The sequence below is a fragment of the Schistocerca gregaria genome, chromosome 8 (genome assembly GCF_023897955.1).
Source record: "Schistocerca gregaria isolate iqSchGreg1 chromosome 8, iqSchGreg1.2, whole genome shotgun sequence".
NCBI lineage: Eukaryota > Metazoa > Arthropoda > Insecta > Orthoptera > Acrididae > Schistocerca > Schistocerca gregaria.
The window spans coordinates 355859208-355876322 of record NC_064927.1 but is presented as its reverse complement, the minus strand read 5'-3'; the positions used below and the strand labels follow the sequence as shown (position 1 = coordinate 355876322).

At 43.4% G+C, this 17115-nt stretch overlaps 1 protein-coding gene across 3 annotated transcripts in view; it reads left to right on the top strand.

Moving 5' to 3' along the window:
• The window catches only part of LOC126284525 (putative fatty acyl-CoA reductase CG5065), a 327562-nt gene extending 311698 nt beyond the window's left edge, over positions 1-15864 (top strand). For all 3 annotated transcript variants that reach the window (XM_049983518.1, XM_049983520.1, XM_049983519.1), the window contains one exon: positions 14300-15864. In XM_049983518.1, the coding sequence (XP_049839475.1) occupies positions 14300-14459 (160 nt within the window). In that variant the 3' untranslated portion in view covers positions 14460-15864. The remainder of the gene's footprint in view (positions 1-14299) is intronic.
• Positions 15865-17115: the final 1251 nt, after the last annotated feature.

Below are 17115 nucleotides of genomic sequence, written 5' to 3'. Positions count from 1 at the left end.
GCTGTGTTCGAACATTACGTATTTCCTCGAAGAAAACGATTTATTGACAAATAGTCAACACGGATTCGGAAAATATCGTTCTTGAGAAACACAACTAGTTCTTTATCCTAACGAAGAATGAGTGCTATTGACAGGGGATGTCAGATTGACTCCATATTTTTAGCTTTCCAGAAGGTTTTTGACACCGTTCCTCAAAAGCGTCCAGTAACCAAATTGCGTGCCTTTAGGGTATTGCCTCAGTTGCGCAAGCTGATTCTTGAATTCCTGTCAGAAAGGTCACAGTTCGTAGAAACTAACAGAAAGTCATCGAATAAAACAAAAGTAATATCTGGCTCTCCCCAAGGAAGTGTTATAGGCCCTCTGCTGCTCCTAATCTACATAAATGACGTAGGAGGCTATCTGAGCAGCCCTCTTGGGTGTTTGCAGAAAATGCTGTCATTTACCGTCTTGTAAAGTCATCAGATGATCAAACCAATTGCAAAATGATTTAGACACAATATCTGCATTGTGCCAAAAGTGGCAATCGACTCTAAATAATGAGAAGTGTGAAGTCATCCACATAAGTACTAAAATAAATCCACTGAATTTGTGGTTACACGATAAATCAACAAATCTAAAAACCGTAGATTCATGTAAAATACCTAGGGATTACAGTTACGAATAACTTAAATTTGAACGATCACATAGATAATGTTGTGGGGAAAGCAAACCAAAGAGTGCAATTTATTGGCAGAACACTTAGAGAATGTAATGCGTCTACTAAACAGACTTACACGACGTCTGTTCACCCTCTTCTGGAGTAGTCACGTGTGGTGTTAAATCTGCATCGGGTGGGACTGACGGAGGACATTTAAAATGTTCAAAGAAAGGCAGCTCTTTTTTTTTATTATCGCGGAATAGGGGAGAGAGAGCCGCGGACGTGATACGTGAATTGGAAGGGGAGGAGGCGCAGTCATTAAAACAAAAGCTTTTTTCGTTGCGGCAGGACCTTCTCGTGAATTTTCGATCACAGACTTTCACGTCCGATTGCGAAAATATTCTGACGCTGTCGCTGGAATGACGAGCCTGTCCTTGGCTCGTGGTGGTGCAGTTTAGACAAAAATTTGTCATTTCTGCGGTTCCTGTAAAAGAGAGAAAGGTATATTACCACTCTTGTTGATTGGTCCTAGCTGGTGTAAGCTGAAAAAAGAGAGAGACACATTCTGTTGAGGGATTAGTAAAACTTAATCCCTCAGCAGGCCAGGCCAACGCATTTTTGGCCTGTGATGAGGTTGTTGGCCCAGTCCACGGATGAGCCGGTTGCGGGAGCGTCCCGTCTTCTCGTAGAACTTGCTGGCGATCGCAGGAAACCTGTCTCGGAGGGGCAGGATCCCGGTGTGCTCGTGGAGTTGACGCGTCAAGAAGCGCCTCGGAAGATTCATAGCAGTGTTCAGGGCGCGGTTCTGTATCCGCCGCAGTCACAATGTGAGCGTCTGCGGCTTTCCCCCAGACCACGGCCGCATACTCTAACAGTGGGCGAACCAATGTTAGGTAAGGCGTGATGCCGTGTTGCGGACGAAAATATTCTTTTGGTCCCTACCTGCTTAGGGAGAAATGATCATCACGATAAAATAAGAGCAAGGCGCTCCTTTTTCCCGCGCGCCGTTCGAGACTGGAACGGTAGAGAAATAGCTTAAATGTGGTCCGATGAACCCTCTGCCAGGCACTTAATTGTGAATCTCAGAGTAATCTTGTAGATGTAGATGACAGAGTGCGCTGCTATTCTGGTACAAACAATCATCGTTGCCGCGCGGGATTAGCCGGGCGGTCTTGGGCGCTGCAGTCACGGACTGTGCGGCTGATCCCGGCAGAGGTTCGAGTCCTCCCTGGGGCATGGCTGTGTGTGTTTGTCCTTAGGATAATTTGGCTTAAGTAGTGTGTAAGCTTAGGGACTGATGACCTTAGCAGTTAAGTCCCATAAGATTTGACACACATTTCAATCATCGTTCCCGGACTGTTTCTCTACTGTCCGCAGTTATTAATGCTTCCAAATGTGTTCATGTCCTCCACATTTAGCGCTTTGCTAAGCACGATGAAGGGACTACAGCGTAACTATGAAAACCACCTCCTCTGTTCTTGACATTTGGCATCACACATTATGTCAGGTAACGTTCTCCACGCATTAGCCAAACCTAAAATGTTCCATCTGATAGCCACAGGTTATAACGTGATTCGTCACTCGTTTCCAATCATCCACTGTCCAGTGGCGTCACTCCACTGGAGGATACATCATATAGGAAGCGAGTGCATCGCTTCCCCCCCCCCCCCCCTCCCCCGTCTCCACGCCCCACTCCCTTGAGGAGCCGCCCGCGTCGCCCTCGGTATTCGTTTGTTTCTTTCGGCAGTCGAGTCGACCGAATCGAGTTATCGAGTAGTTGTTCTTTCATATGTAGCACGCGCGTCAGCGTCATCGCATTTTATACGTATCTGCCTGACACATCGATAACACATACCATACCGACCAGAAAAGTCGCGATCATTCGACAATGAAGGAGGATCGACTTAATGGCTTAGCTCTGTTGAACATTCATCCTGACACTGATTGGCCTATTGACGATGAAATTTTAAAGTTCTCATTTTCATTCTCTCTGTTATTTAATGAGCGTTTTATTAATGTGATTGTGTATTATTATTGCTTGATTTTTATTTATGGTTTGGTTTAGCGATTTCTTTTCACTGTTTGCTCCTTTTATTTAAGTTGAGTCCTTTTAATTATGTTTGCTGTGGTTATGAAATCTATATTGCTTGCTGTTCTCCGTAAGTTAAATAATACGGTAATACCATAATATATACGCATAATACATACTCATATATACGCATATTATGCGTTTCGCCGCAGCAGATCTCGTTGAGACTCCTTGCTGGAACTTCTCCACCAGAAATCGTTAAAGATAATTTAACGCTCTACGGCAGTCTATCGGTACACGTGTACGGAATGTGGCGTCCAACTTTAGTTCGTGAAATTATTTAGGTCTTCGGAGAAATATTCTCGACGAATCCTAAAACTATGTAAAACTGCAGGTTCGCACCATCAAACCACGGAACACTTCCGAACGACTTGCGTCTTTATAATCACTGAATATTTCTTTTGATATGATTAATGGTTATGAACTCTACACACCTGATACTCCTTTTGTGCTTTTATATGTATCTATTCTCTTCAATACCATAAAACGAAGGTTACTGCCTTAATGGAGGCTTCCAATAATCTCCTCTCAATCCGACACAGAACATCTCCCTTCCAATGTCCAACAAGGGATAATTATCTCTTTGCCGTAGCTCAATACAGTCTGTATATCTTTGTTATCGAGTTCGTATGCAGATGCTTAAATTCCACAGAGTATTTATCTCTCCTGCGGGTATTTTACATTTATCGTCGTATTGATAGTCCTTCGCACTTTATTTATGGGTTCTTGCATCGCAAAACGTACATAGTTAACCAATTTGCCAGGAAGAATAGGCGCATAGAAATCATCATTTAAGGAAGAGGACCACAATTGTAACTTTTTTATACCATAAGATGGCACTGTCTTGTATATGTGTATAATCAGTTTAAATAAAACTTTCTTAAACATTGCACATGACTTGATTATTTTTTATTATGGTAAAAGTAAAGGTAGTTCAAGGTATCCTTAGCGTCACCTCCTTGAGGTTTTTCGGTATCCGCCACTCTTCACGCCTCCTCAAGCGTCGCTTAAGCACTGACTACAGAAATATATGTCTTACGATTAGCTGCTCCATCTCTGTTCTTCATACTTTTTGCTTCCTAATCACGATCATTGTGCTAGTTGGACTTCTAGTAGAACTCATAAGCGATCCCTTCCGCCTGTTTGTGTAATTTTTTTATCGCCATATTCCTCAATGATCGAAGCTCCCTATCCATCTGCACAAGAGGCCAGCCTGATGTTAGTTTAGTAGTGGTTGTTCCTTCGTGTTTCCCCTTCACAGCTGAAACGCCCGCTAAACCCGCAGCGCAGAACAGGTGATTAGGACTGTGGAAAGGGCCAAATTCGGTTGGGGTCAGCTTCACATTAAAATTGTGATTTATTCTAATTTAATAATACATTTACATCCAAAGCGGCACATAGGCGAACTTTTACAACTACGAGTTTCCAAAATGCAATTCTTTCACCGCTGAAGGCCTCCAAACAAGAAATTTTAAAAATCAACCAGGTAAAAATACAGTTAAAATAGCAAATAAAATAATTAAAATACACTACTGGCCACTAAAATTGTTACACCACTAAAATGTCGTGCTACAGACGCGAGATTTAACCGACAGGAAGAAGATGCTGTCATATGCTAATCATTAGCTTTTCAGAGCATTCACACAAGGTTGACGCCGGTGGCGACACCTACAACGTGCTAACATGAGGAAAGTTTCCAACCGATTTCTCATACACAAACAGCAGTTGACCGGGCGTTGCCTGGTGAAACGTTGTTGTGGTGCTTCGTGCAAGGAGCAGAAATGAGTCCCATCACGTTTCCGACTTTGATAAAAGTCGGATTGTAGCCTATCGCGATTGCGGTTTATGGTATCGCGACATTACTGCTTGCGTTGATCGAGATCCAATGACTGTTAGCAGAATATGGAATCGGTGGGTTCAGGAGGGTAATACGGAACGACGTTCTGGATCCCAACGGCCTCTTATCACTAGCAGTCGAGATGACTGGCATCTTATACGCATGGCTGTAACGGATCGTGCAGCCACGTCTCGATCACTGAGTCAACAGATGGGGACGTTTGCATAACAACAACCATCTGCACGAACAGTTCGACGACGTTTGCAGCAGCATGGACTATCACTTCGGAGACCATGGCTGCGGTTACCCTTGACGCTGCATCACAGGCAGGAGCGCCTGCGATGGTGTACTCAACGACGAACCTAGGTGCACGAAATGCAAAACGTCATGTTTTCGGATGAATCCAGGTTCTGTTTACAGCATCACGATGGGTCGCATCAGTATTTGGCGACATCGCGGTGAACGCACATTGGAAGCGTGTATTCGTCATCGCCATACTTACGTATCACCCGGCGTGATGGTATGGGGTACCATTGGTTACACGTCTCGGTCACCTCTTGCTCGCATTGACGGCACTTTGAACAGTGGACGTTACATTTCATTCAATCTCAGCGAAACCCTACATTTCAGCAGGATAGTGCACGACCGTATGTTACAGGTCCTGTAGGGGCCTTTCTGGATACTGAAAATGTTCGACTGCTGCCCTGGCCAGCACATTCTTCAGATCTCTCACCAACTAAAAACGTCTGGTCAATGGTGGCCGAGCAACTAGCTCGTCACAATACGCCAGTCACTACTCTTGATGAACTGTGGTATCGTGTTGAAGCTGCATGGGCAGCTGTATCTGTACACGCCATCGAAGCTCTGTTTGACTCAGTGCCAAGGCGTATCAAGGCCGTTATTACGGCCAGAGGTGCGTTGTTCTGGGTACTGATTTCTCAGGATCTATGCACTCAAATTGCGTGAAAATGTAATCACATGTCAGTTCTAGTATAATATATTTGTCCAATGAATACCCGTTTATCATCTGCATTTCTTCTTGATGTAGCAATTTTAATGGCCAGTAGTGTATATTTTTATTACAGCTAGACTGAAAGCCTTATAGCAAAAGTGGATAGACAAACATAAACAAGATGCAATACAAACGCCGAAGGCCCACAATAAAATTTTGATGATTTTAAAGTAAATTAGCATAACATTTCAAAGGCAGAATGCCGCAATGTTTTGCTTAACGGGTAATAAGAGTAAGGTTCCTAGCGGCTGTGATAGATTATAAACAGACAATTAAACACCAGTGAGAAAAACAGTAAAGGAAACGGCACTCAGAAGCCTCCAGGGATGTCGGTCTGCCGTCGTTCACTTAGGTGAGACAGGTGGTGAGCCCAACTACACTTGATGTGTCGGAACCCAACCAGGGGACAGCTAAGGACCGACCCACACAACGACTTGCTTGCCACCAATCAGTATATGACAACTCAAACACAAAAGGTTACGAAAGTGATTATCCACAATAAAATATGTATTAGCTTTGGAAACTACTCACTATGTTGGCAGCGACAACAGGTGAGGAAAGAACGATGCTGAAATTACGTTAGTGGCCAGGGCAGGTAACCGGAACACTAACGGCCACAATGCAGAATATTCTGCTGGCACACTTGAATTGTAGTCAACCAATGTAGTTAATTGCACCGTATGGCGGATAAATTTCAGCAATAGAATCACTCGGAGTTACTCACAGGAAAACCTCCCCAACAGCTAACCACCGAAACGAACCACACAACATGAATGCACGGGGCTTGGGTAGTTGTAACCACTACTCAACTTTGATATCCTGGGTCGGTGAGCCACGATGCTCGTAGCGATCGGACAGCTCCACACACGCTCCGACACTGCGCAGGAACCTCCACCGGACCCACCCGACTGCACCGCCCGGAGATAACTTCCCTGGTCCGCAGTAACCGACCAACGACCCGCTGGTCCGTCCGCGACTGCTGCTCCGTAGCGACTGCACTGCTGGTGCGTCTCCCACTCACTTCCAGACGCACGACGGCGGAAATACTAGCTCGGACCCAACCATGCAGAGGAAACACGTCCACCGGCTAAGTGACTTCTTTGCACCAGGAAAGGACCGACCCAACTTCCACAGTGTGGTGATTGAAGGGGATCAGAAGCAATCGGAGAACCAGTTACACATCGCCCTACGAGACGACCGACTTCTCAGAGGCAGTACGCTGACAGCTTTTAAAATAACTGCACACACAAACTGACAAACACTTGCACGAAGACCTGAACAGTACCCAATAGCAACTACGCACGCACGAATACAAGTCGGGAGTCGATGCACACACTCAAAGCCGACTCATGAACGATCGGCGAGCCAAAAAGCGTCGTCCGGTAGGGCGACCGACCGACGATCCACCAAGACCATGGGCTGGCTCAGGTGATGCGTGGCGGTAATGGTCGGGCGAGCCATGTCGACACACACCTCACAGCTCCAACCCGACTGCAGTAGTGCCGCATTACAACTCCCCCACTGACAGGTCCGGACTGCACTCCAGACGCGTTCCAACTGACTGGCAGGCCCGAACTCGCTTGCCAGCCGGCGTGTCCGATCAGTTCTAGGTGCTTCAGTCTGGAACCGCGCGACCGCTAGGGTCGCAGGTTCGAATTCTGCCTGGGGCATGGATGTGTGTGTTGTCCTTAGGTTAGTTAGGTTTAAGTAGTTCCACGTTCTAGGAGACTGATGCCCTCAGATGTTAAGTCCCATAGTGTTCAGAGCCATTTGAACTATTTTGAACTCTCTTACGACAGACAACGACCGGGAAGTAATAGCAGTCGAGCAAAGATACTACGAGAGGGGACTTATCGATACGCGCTGCTAGCTGGGTTCAAATGGCTCTGAGCACTGTGGAACTCGACTTTTGAGGTCATTAGTCCCCTAGAACTTAGAACTTGTTAAACCTACCTAACCTAAGGACATTACAGATATCCGTGCCCGAGGCAGGATTCGAACCTGCGACCGTAGCGGTCGCGCGGTTCCAGACTGCAGCGCCTAGAACCGCACGGCCACTTCGGCCGGCGCGCTGCTAGCGCCGGTCAGTCAGGCAAAGCAGCAACTCAGTGACAGTAGTAATTTAAATTAACGTAGTGAGTTAGAAGTACATTAAAAACAGGGTGTAAAATACATTATGGCGGCAACACGAGTCACGCACGGCTCAATAGTCACATCATCAACAGACTCCTTTAGAAGGGTTTTGAAGGGTCCCTGACGTATTTGTTACTTAGGTGACACTCAGTGACTAGTCCACTTTCGAAGTCGCTGAGCTTTCCTGATCTTTGCATTCTGTTATGGCTGCTTCTCCGCTGAAGACACACTATCAAAAAAATCAATTGTGTGTGAAATCTTATGGGACTTAACTGCTAAGGTCATCAGTCCCTAAGCTGACACACTACTTAACCTAAATTATTCTAAAGACGAACACACACACCCATGCCCGAGGGAGGACTCGAACCTCCGCCGGGACCAGCCGTACAGTCCATGACTGCATCGCCCCTGACCTCTCAGCTAATCCCGCGCAGAGACCCAGTATCCCTGCCTCCTTTCTTACTGGCAGGTCCGCATCTCATGACATCTGCTGGGCAGTTTATCGTTTAAATACGGAAATACGGATATCGGGATGTTTTTCACAATATAGTGCAGATTACATAGACTAACAAATGAACATCTTGTGTTCTAAATCTTTTGACTATACAGGGTGATTCAGAAATGCATGTAAATATTTTAAGGGTGTATTTGTGAGGTAAATATAAGACAAAAATGTTCTATAAATGTTTTTTCCATAAACGTTTAATTCCAGAGTTATCGTTAAAATACGAAAGTCATGTCCGTATCAAAACGACGTCAGTGCAAGCAGCAGGATGCCATATTCTGGTACGTAATGCACATACGTATCTCCCAACAGTTGATTCGAAACTGCATGAATAGTGTTTGTTTGTGTTTGCAATTGCTGTTTACTCCTACTGTACAGAAGATGGCGCTGATGTTGTTGGTAACGGAAACGTACTTCCTGTCGTTCATTCATCGTCGGAAGGCTACAGGTTTCGTGCACATGATGTACTCAAACATTGAGTATGCTGATATGCACCTTGTGTATGGTGCAGCAGATGGAAACGCACTTGCAGCAAGACGAAGGTACAGTGAGCTGTTTCCAAGACGACGGTTACCAAGTCATCAGACGTTTGTATCTGTGGACAGACTATGCGGGAGTATGGCATTCGTCCTGGGCCACATTCAGGTCGAGCACTTGAGCATGCAGTGAACGTCGAGGAACATGTTTTGGACCTGGTAGACCAAGATCCAGCCATCAGTAGGAGACAAATTAGGGCAGCTGTACGACTTCCACAATCTACTGTATGGCGGCTGCTTCGGAGACAACAGTTGCATCCATTTCACCTGCACAAAGTGCACGAATTGACACCTGCAGACTATCCTCGCCGTCAGCAATTCTGCCAGTGGTTACAAGAGCGTCATTTGAATGATCCAATGTTCATTCGGCGGATATTATTCACAGATGAGGCCATGTTTACTCGTGCGGGTGTAATCAATTCGCATAATATGCACCAGTGGGCTGTCGAGAATCCTGGCGCGAGAATTGTGCGTGGATATCAACATCAATTCTCCATAAACATTTGGTGTGGTATTGTGGGGAATGACTTACTCGGACCTCATGTTCTACCTCCAAGGCTGACTGGGCACGCTTACCGCGAATTTTTGGAGGGAGAATTGCCTGGATTGTTACAGGATGTCCCTCTTGCAACACGAGCCACCTTGTGGTTTATGCACGATGGTGCTCCTGCCCATTACAGCCGCAACGTAAGGGCGTAACTCAATGATGCGTATCCACATCGATGGATAGGTCGCGGAGGACCAATTGCTTGGCCAGCCAGATCACCTGACCTGAACCCTTTAGACTTTTATTTATGGGGCCAACTAAAGACATTGGTGTATTCTTCTGCAGTACCGAACAGAGAAGTGCTACAACAAAGAATTGAAGGTGGTTATGAAATTATTCGTGGAGAGTTGAACGGACTGTGTAATGTGCAGAGATCATTGCGGCGACGAGCACGGGTCTGTCTGCAAGTTCAGGGACAGCATTTTGAACATGCATTGCATTAAGATTTGTGCAAATACAGTACAGTACAATCTGTAAATTCTTCACGTATTTTCCTTAGTTATTTTGCATTGATTTAGTTCAATCAACAGGAACTAAAGTAATACAGTATTCGCGAGGAATTGTTTCAGTTTGTTACGTCACGTTTATTTACCAGTTTGCGTTTTTAGTCCAAATGCACTGTAATTAAACTGTGAACTCTGGGAAGTAAATACTTTACGTTGTATTGAATGTATTATCATGTTTTGTTCATAACTCTGTAATAAGCCAAGTATAGCAAAAATTGTATAGAACATTTTTGTCTTATATCTACCTCACAAATACACTCTTAAAATATTTACATGCATTTTTGAATCACCCTGTATATGGTCTAGCGCAACCCAGTTACTGTTCTCCGACAACATCGATTAAGATACTGAATCTCCGATCGACTACGTGCTGAGTGACGTCTCGAACTCTGTCGATCTGCTCTGGTTGCGCACCAGTCACCTTGCGCCGTGCGCTGTTGGTAAACACTTTCACAACAGCCCGTCCAGACGGATCTCACACATGGCAGTCTCGAGTGTCGCGCCGTAAGCGAGAACGGACTCGACAATGGCTGCAGCGGCGCCCCAGTCAGGCTATTCTGCGAAAGTAGCCGCTTGCGCAAGGCAGCCACTGGGAGGCGGCGCGTCCTTCAGGTCATGTGTTTGCGTCGGGGGGAGCGTGCACTTCGAGGCCAATCACAATTCCCTTAACATTACAAAGAGCTTCTATAACTGCAATAGACAGCCGATGGCAAAGTTCTACAATAACTTTAAATCTTTCGTTCGGTATGCAATTGGTACGTACTACGTGATATCGATAGAGCTGAAAACATCTACATCAGTACTTCGCAAGCCACTTGACGATGTGTGACGGAGAGTATTTCTAGTACCATTATCTCATCCGTCTTCCCTTTTCTACTTGCGAGTGAGGCTAGAAAAGAATGATTGTCGGTAAGCGTCTGCATTAACCCCAATTTCTCGAATTTTCTCCTTGTGGTCATTTCGCGAGACGTGTGTGAGAGGAAGTAATATGTTGTCCGAAAATATTCTCTCCAAATTTCAGTAGTAAACCTCCCTGCGATGCACAACACCTTTCTTCTAGCGTCTGCCGTTGAACGTTGTTGGGCATCTCTGTAACGCAGTCGCGTCTACTAAACGGTTCAAGACGAAAACGCATCGTTCCTCGTTTTCTATCAGTCCTACCTGGTAAGTGTCCCGGGTTTATGAAAATTAATAAAGAATCTGTAGAACAGGTGCCTCGTAAGCCACTTCTTTAGTGGATGACTTTCATTTCCTTACGATTCTTCTTATGTATATCAATCTGACATCTGATTTTTCTTCTATTTCTTTTGTGTGCCATCATTACACATAAGGACGCTCTGAATAGTTACTCCTAGATATTTTACGGTTTCCAGCAGTTTCTCATCAAAGATCTAGTTGTACAAGAGTGGACTACTTCTGCTATGTCTGCGCAAAATGTTACATTTATTTACGTTCAGGGTGAAGTGTCAGAGCCTGCGCCATTCTTCAATCCTCTACAGGCCATGCTGCAAATATTGTCTTCTGGCGTTGCTATTTTCTTATAGACAACTCCATCATCCGCGAATAGCCTTATATAGCTCCAGACATTTTCTAGACCATCATTTGCAGACACTATAAACAGTAACGATCCTACCACACTTCTCTGGGGTAAATCAGATTGCAACCTTTAGAGTTCCACAAACTGTTTCTATAAAACATTTAAGTGTTATATGTTTGTTCATTATAGAGAGGACTTGCGTTCTAAATAAAACAGGTGCCATGCGTCAGTATGTAGTATTAGAGTCTTTGAAATCCCAACCAGATTTTACACTTAGGAGAAAGTAGTAACTCAAGAAAAGACTGGATATGACAGCAACGATGTTACATGTAAGAGCACCTGACGATGGCAATATGTCGAAATGGGCTCATCGTGAATGATATAAAATATAAACAATTTACATAGCAGTGTAGCTGATTATTATTCATAACAATCATGTCATTAAAAGACATATTTTGCACTGCGGGCCCCAAAGAACAAAAGTTAAACATTATTCCCTTTGCGTGCAGTGACCTGTCCAGGAGCTTTCTTCAACATCACGATTTTTTTTATTAAATATTAGGGCAGTTCATCTTATTTCGGACACCCTATAATGATGTGGTGTATTGAGTTCATTACCAGCTTAAATGTCTCCCTTCTTTTATCACAGTCGATCGTTCTTGTACTTGTCTGTCGTTGAAAGCCTTCTGATTTTTCAAGGTAATACTATTCCTGTGTTGAAAACTAAATTTCACTGCAGCGCAGCTGTAAACGCGTTCCAGTGCAAGGCAGAGAACTAGCGTGCATTGTCGTCTAGTCGCAACGTTTCAATGGATCTTCGCCTGAAGATGACGGGTACACAATCTATTGAAACGTTGCGACTAGAAGGCGACGCTACTCGGCTGACAACCCGTGAAGATTTCGTAGCTGAAACACGCCGACTGAGCCTGCAATCGCATTTGATAGTAATTTCCAACCAAGCTGATTATTCCCCTTTTGTGCACAGTATTTGTAAGACTCTTCAAGTTGTCTTCATTGGGTGCCACCAGCTATGGCTTTAAATATGGTCTTTGTATGGGGCTCCACCCAGACTGGTAGCATACGTAAGGTCACTAACAAATAAAGAGACGGCTGACTCTGTCGATGAAACTTAATGCGCAAAAGAGGGAACTTCATCTAGTTTGGAAACCGTACTAGAATGCATTTTTTCTCTCACACGCTATCGCTCTGTGTGCTGTCACACACGGGTTGGTTGAGAGCGTATGTACCATGCGTGCATAGTTGTATCTTGAGGGCAGAATCCTTTGTCGGGCGTTGAACTTGAAGAACGAGGCTTTGCACAAACCAAATATAAAGTCTGTAATGTCAAAATGCAGTGTAATTTTTGCTAAGTACGGTGTTATTTTTGCTAAATTTGGCTTTATTTTCTATTAAATTCGGTGTTATTTTTTGCCAAAGTCGGTATTACGTTTTTGCCTTACTTTTTGCTAAATATGATGTTATTTTTTGCCAAATTTAGTGCTATTTTTTCCCGAGTTCGATGTTCATTTTTGCTTGATTGGGTGATTTTTTGCCAAATTCGACATTCTAGGTAAATTCGGTATTATTTTTTAGCAAGTTTACACACCGCCAGGTGGCTTGCAGAGTATGGATGTAGATGTAGATGTACTGTTTAGTTAAATTCGGCGTAATTTTTTGCCGTATTCGGTGTCATTGTTTGCCATATTTTTTGGATTTTTTCGCCAAATTCGATCTTATCTTTTCGCCAAATTCGATCTTATCTTTTTGCCAAATTCGATCTTATCTTTTTGCCAAATTCGATCTTATCTTTTTGCCAAATTCGATCTTATCTTTTTGCCAAATTCGATCTTATCTTTTTGCCAAATTCGATCTTATCTTTTTGCCAAATTCGATCTTATCTTTTTGCCAAATTCGATCTTATCTTTTTGCCAAATTCGATCTTATCTTTTTGCCAAATTCGATCTTATCTTTTTGCCAAATTCGATCCTATCTTTTTGCCAAATTCGATCTTATCTTTTTGCCAAATTCGATCTTATCTTTTTGCCAAATTCGATCTTATCTTTTTGCCAAATTCGATCTTATCTTTTTGCCAAATTCGATCTTATCTTTTTGCCAAATTCGATCTTATCTTTTTGCCAAATTCGATCTTATCTTTTTGCCAAATTCGATCTTATCTTTTTGCCAAATTCGATCTTATCTTTTTGCCAAATTCGATCTTATCTTTTTGCCAAATTCGATGTTACTTCTTTGGAAAACTCGACGTTACTTTTTAACCAAATTCTGTGTTACTTTTTGCCAAATTCGATTATAATTTTTGCCAAATTCGGTATTTTTTCAAATTCAGTATTGTTTGTAAAATTCAGTATTGTTTGTAAAATTCAGTATTGTTTGTAAAATTCAGTATTGTTTGTAAAATTCAGTATTGTTTGTAAAATTCAGTATTGTTTTCTCTAAATTCTGTGCTTTTTTGCCAAATGCCTCGTTAGTTTTGCATACTATTGTGATGTTTTCGTCACCACATCAAAGTTCGTTAGGCGAAAAATAAACTATCCGTTTAAAACTGTACGCAAACCTAAGCCTTCTGGAGCTTAGAAGTCAATACGCAGTTCTAACATTCAGTAACTTATCAGTTACGAGTATTAGTAAACTGCGGCCCGGAGGTTTATAACATTTTTATAAGGCAGTATCAAACATATCGCGATATTTCGTAAAAATCGTAGATTTCGCATTATTTCTCTAAAAGCCGCTTATTTCCAGTTTTTTTTTGCGTTATCGTTTTTCGGAAATTATCTTGTCCCTTACAATAAAACTTACGCTTGACTAATTTCGGGACTTTCGACATCATGCTCCCTTCCTGAGGGTCTAGTTCTGTTAATAAATGTGAATGAAGCAGAAAAAGTTTCCCACGCTTAGCTTTCTTGTCTGTGCTCAGTGTAACACGTGTGTGTCTGTCTGTGCAGGATGTACTGGGTCCATCGCGCGACGCAGGTGGCGCTGTTCGTGCTGCTGTGGCGGGTGCTCATGATGCGGTCCGAGGCGGCGCGCCAGTTATGGCGAATGGCGTTCGCGCTCGTGCTTCGCCTCGCCCAGGCCGTGCCCGTCGTCGTCCGGCACCAGTGACCACTCGCGTGCCATCTATCGGCCGCGCGCCTCACCGTCGTCCCTCCAATGCCCTCTGCCGCCCGCATCGCGAAATTGTCGGAGACAGAGGACAGTCGTTTGGCCGTTGACAGCGGCTCCCGACTCACACTTCGGGACATCCGCGGACAACGTCTGCGTTCCTGAGAGATTGTTCGCCTTATTTGTGGTACTAATGCCAATGTGAGCCTGTGAGGTTCCGGTTAAGTACGTTAAACTTCACACTACCACCTCCAACATCAATGAGCAACTGTAACATTACCAGATACACAATATGAGGCGAGACATTCACAGCTACTCTTCATCCTATATTCATAAAATTCCCACACATACAAAAATAATCAGAGCGACACATCAGAAACAATCTAGCAAAAAAACTGAAACATCTTAAAATCCATTTTACTAATGTGCTACATTTTGCTACTTTATGATTTTGATCATGCTTGTTTGACCGTCTGACAAGTGAGGAGTTCCAGATCGCATGAATGTAGACACAATAGCAAACACAGATAATATCATAAAGATAGGCTCTGATAACAACTGTTACACAACTACAGTCGCATGACATAAGGGATAAAAATGTTAAATCCTAGCACTACACAAGTAACTGCTATCTTTGAAATATCATGTTCATTTTTTTAAATATTTCGAAAGATACTGGCCGTGATACTTCACATGTTACAAGTACGGGCACGCCAACTTGTTTTATTGGAACTGGAACGTCGACATGCAGTGCCTAAGGTGTTCTTTTATTCACCGTATAATTCTCACTATTGTAATACACATAACAGACATCTGCACTACAGAAAAAATTTCACTGACGACAGCTGTTTAGCATGCTGTGGTTTTTTTTTCTGTCAGCAATGAGCAGAAACTGTCAGCAGAAAACCCACCTTCGTATGGCCATTTCAGACGTCGTGCGAGACTTAAAACAACCAACGTTCACAACGGTATTTTCCATTCATATTTCTTCCTGAACGTCTTTCTTGCTTAAAGACGCATATCAGGATCAGCAGTCATGCAACTCCAAGCAGATGAATGTCTCCCTCTCACTATACACAGTAACCAACGCTGCAATTGTTGTAAAACGTGTTTTCATACTCAGATTGAAGAATCTTATTGCAGTCTAAGAGCTGCATTATGCATTTTGTATGGGTGCGTGGATTGTTTTTGGCACTGTTGTCTTAATTCAGTGTCATCGCCTCTCTATATATTCAAAAGGACTACGTAGAAATCGTTTCGATGTTATTTACAAACACATGTTTTATATTTTGTATAAGATGTTTTTATTGTACCTATTGTAAGTAATGCTAACTATGTTAAGAAAAAAAATGTAACTTAAATTTGTATCCACGTTTAATAAAACGATATATATTGTAAAAACTTACTTGTGGTGTTCTGTTAATGTAACACCTGTTTGTTTGTCTTGTGAATAGCACTTTACAGCTTAAAAGAAAACACTGAAATTGCCAGACTTCTCAAAAGTACCCCCAGAAATAGAGAGAAAGTTCACAATCAGAAGCGCTACAGGTAATTTGAAGATGTTTTGAGTGGAAAGAATTGTTTGGCGACACGCTATTAGACTCAGTGCTGATGTTCTTTAACAAATAGTCTCCAGAATCCTTTAGTAGGCGTAGTGTAACTGAAGGTGGTATACTGTGTTGCCTTTCTCCAACGTGCGAACTGATTTGCTCAACCGATTATAGGTGGACCTACGTTGTAGCATAGAAACCTAACTTCTTTTAGTCAAACTTTCCCCTTCATGAACGATCGTCAGATGTCAAAGAGGCAATAAGTGACAGAAGAAGGCGCAGGGACGACGAGGAATCGAACGATGAATCTTTGAAGTTTGACAACCATCCACTTCTGTCCCCTGTAGTTTATTGTAATTCTAGTTCCTTTTTATAATATATTCAGATATGTCGCAGATAGCGAGGTTCACAAGTCCTTGAATATTTCTGTAAGCTGCATTTACAGTGTGAAAAAAGTCATGCAATACTTCCTAATATCGTGTCGGACCTCCTTTAGCCACGCGTAGTGCAGTAACTCGACATGACATGGACTCAACAAGTCGTTGGAAGCTTCCTGCAGAAATATTGAGCCGCGCTGTCTCTACAGACATCCATACTTACGAAAGTGTTAACGGTGCAGGACTTTGTGCACGGACTGGCCTCTCTCCCATTATGTCCCGTAAATGTTTCATAGGATTCATGCCGGTGATCTGGGTGGTCAAATCACTCGATCGAATTGTCCAGAATGTTCTTCGAACAAATCGAAAACAGTTGTGGCCCGGTGACATGGCGCAATGTCATCCATAAAAAATCCGTCCTTGACAGGGAACATAAAGTTCATGAATGGCTGCAAATTGTCTCCAAGTAGCCGAGCATAACCATTTCCGCGCAAAGACCGGTTCATTTGTACCAGGGGACCCAGTCCATTCACATGTAAACATGACCCACACCATATGGAGCCACCATCAGCATGCACAGTACCTTGTTGACAGTTTGGGTCCATGGTTTCATGGTGTCTTCGCCACACTCGAACCCTACCATCAGCTCTTACAACAGAAGCAGGAACTCATCCAACTAGCCCATCGTCTTCCAGTCGTCTAGAGTACAACCGGTATGGCGATAAGCCA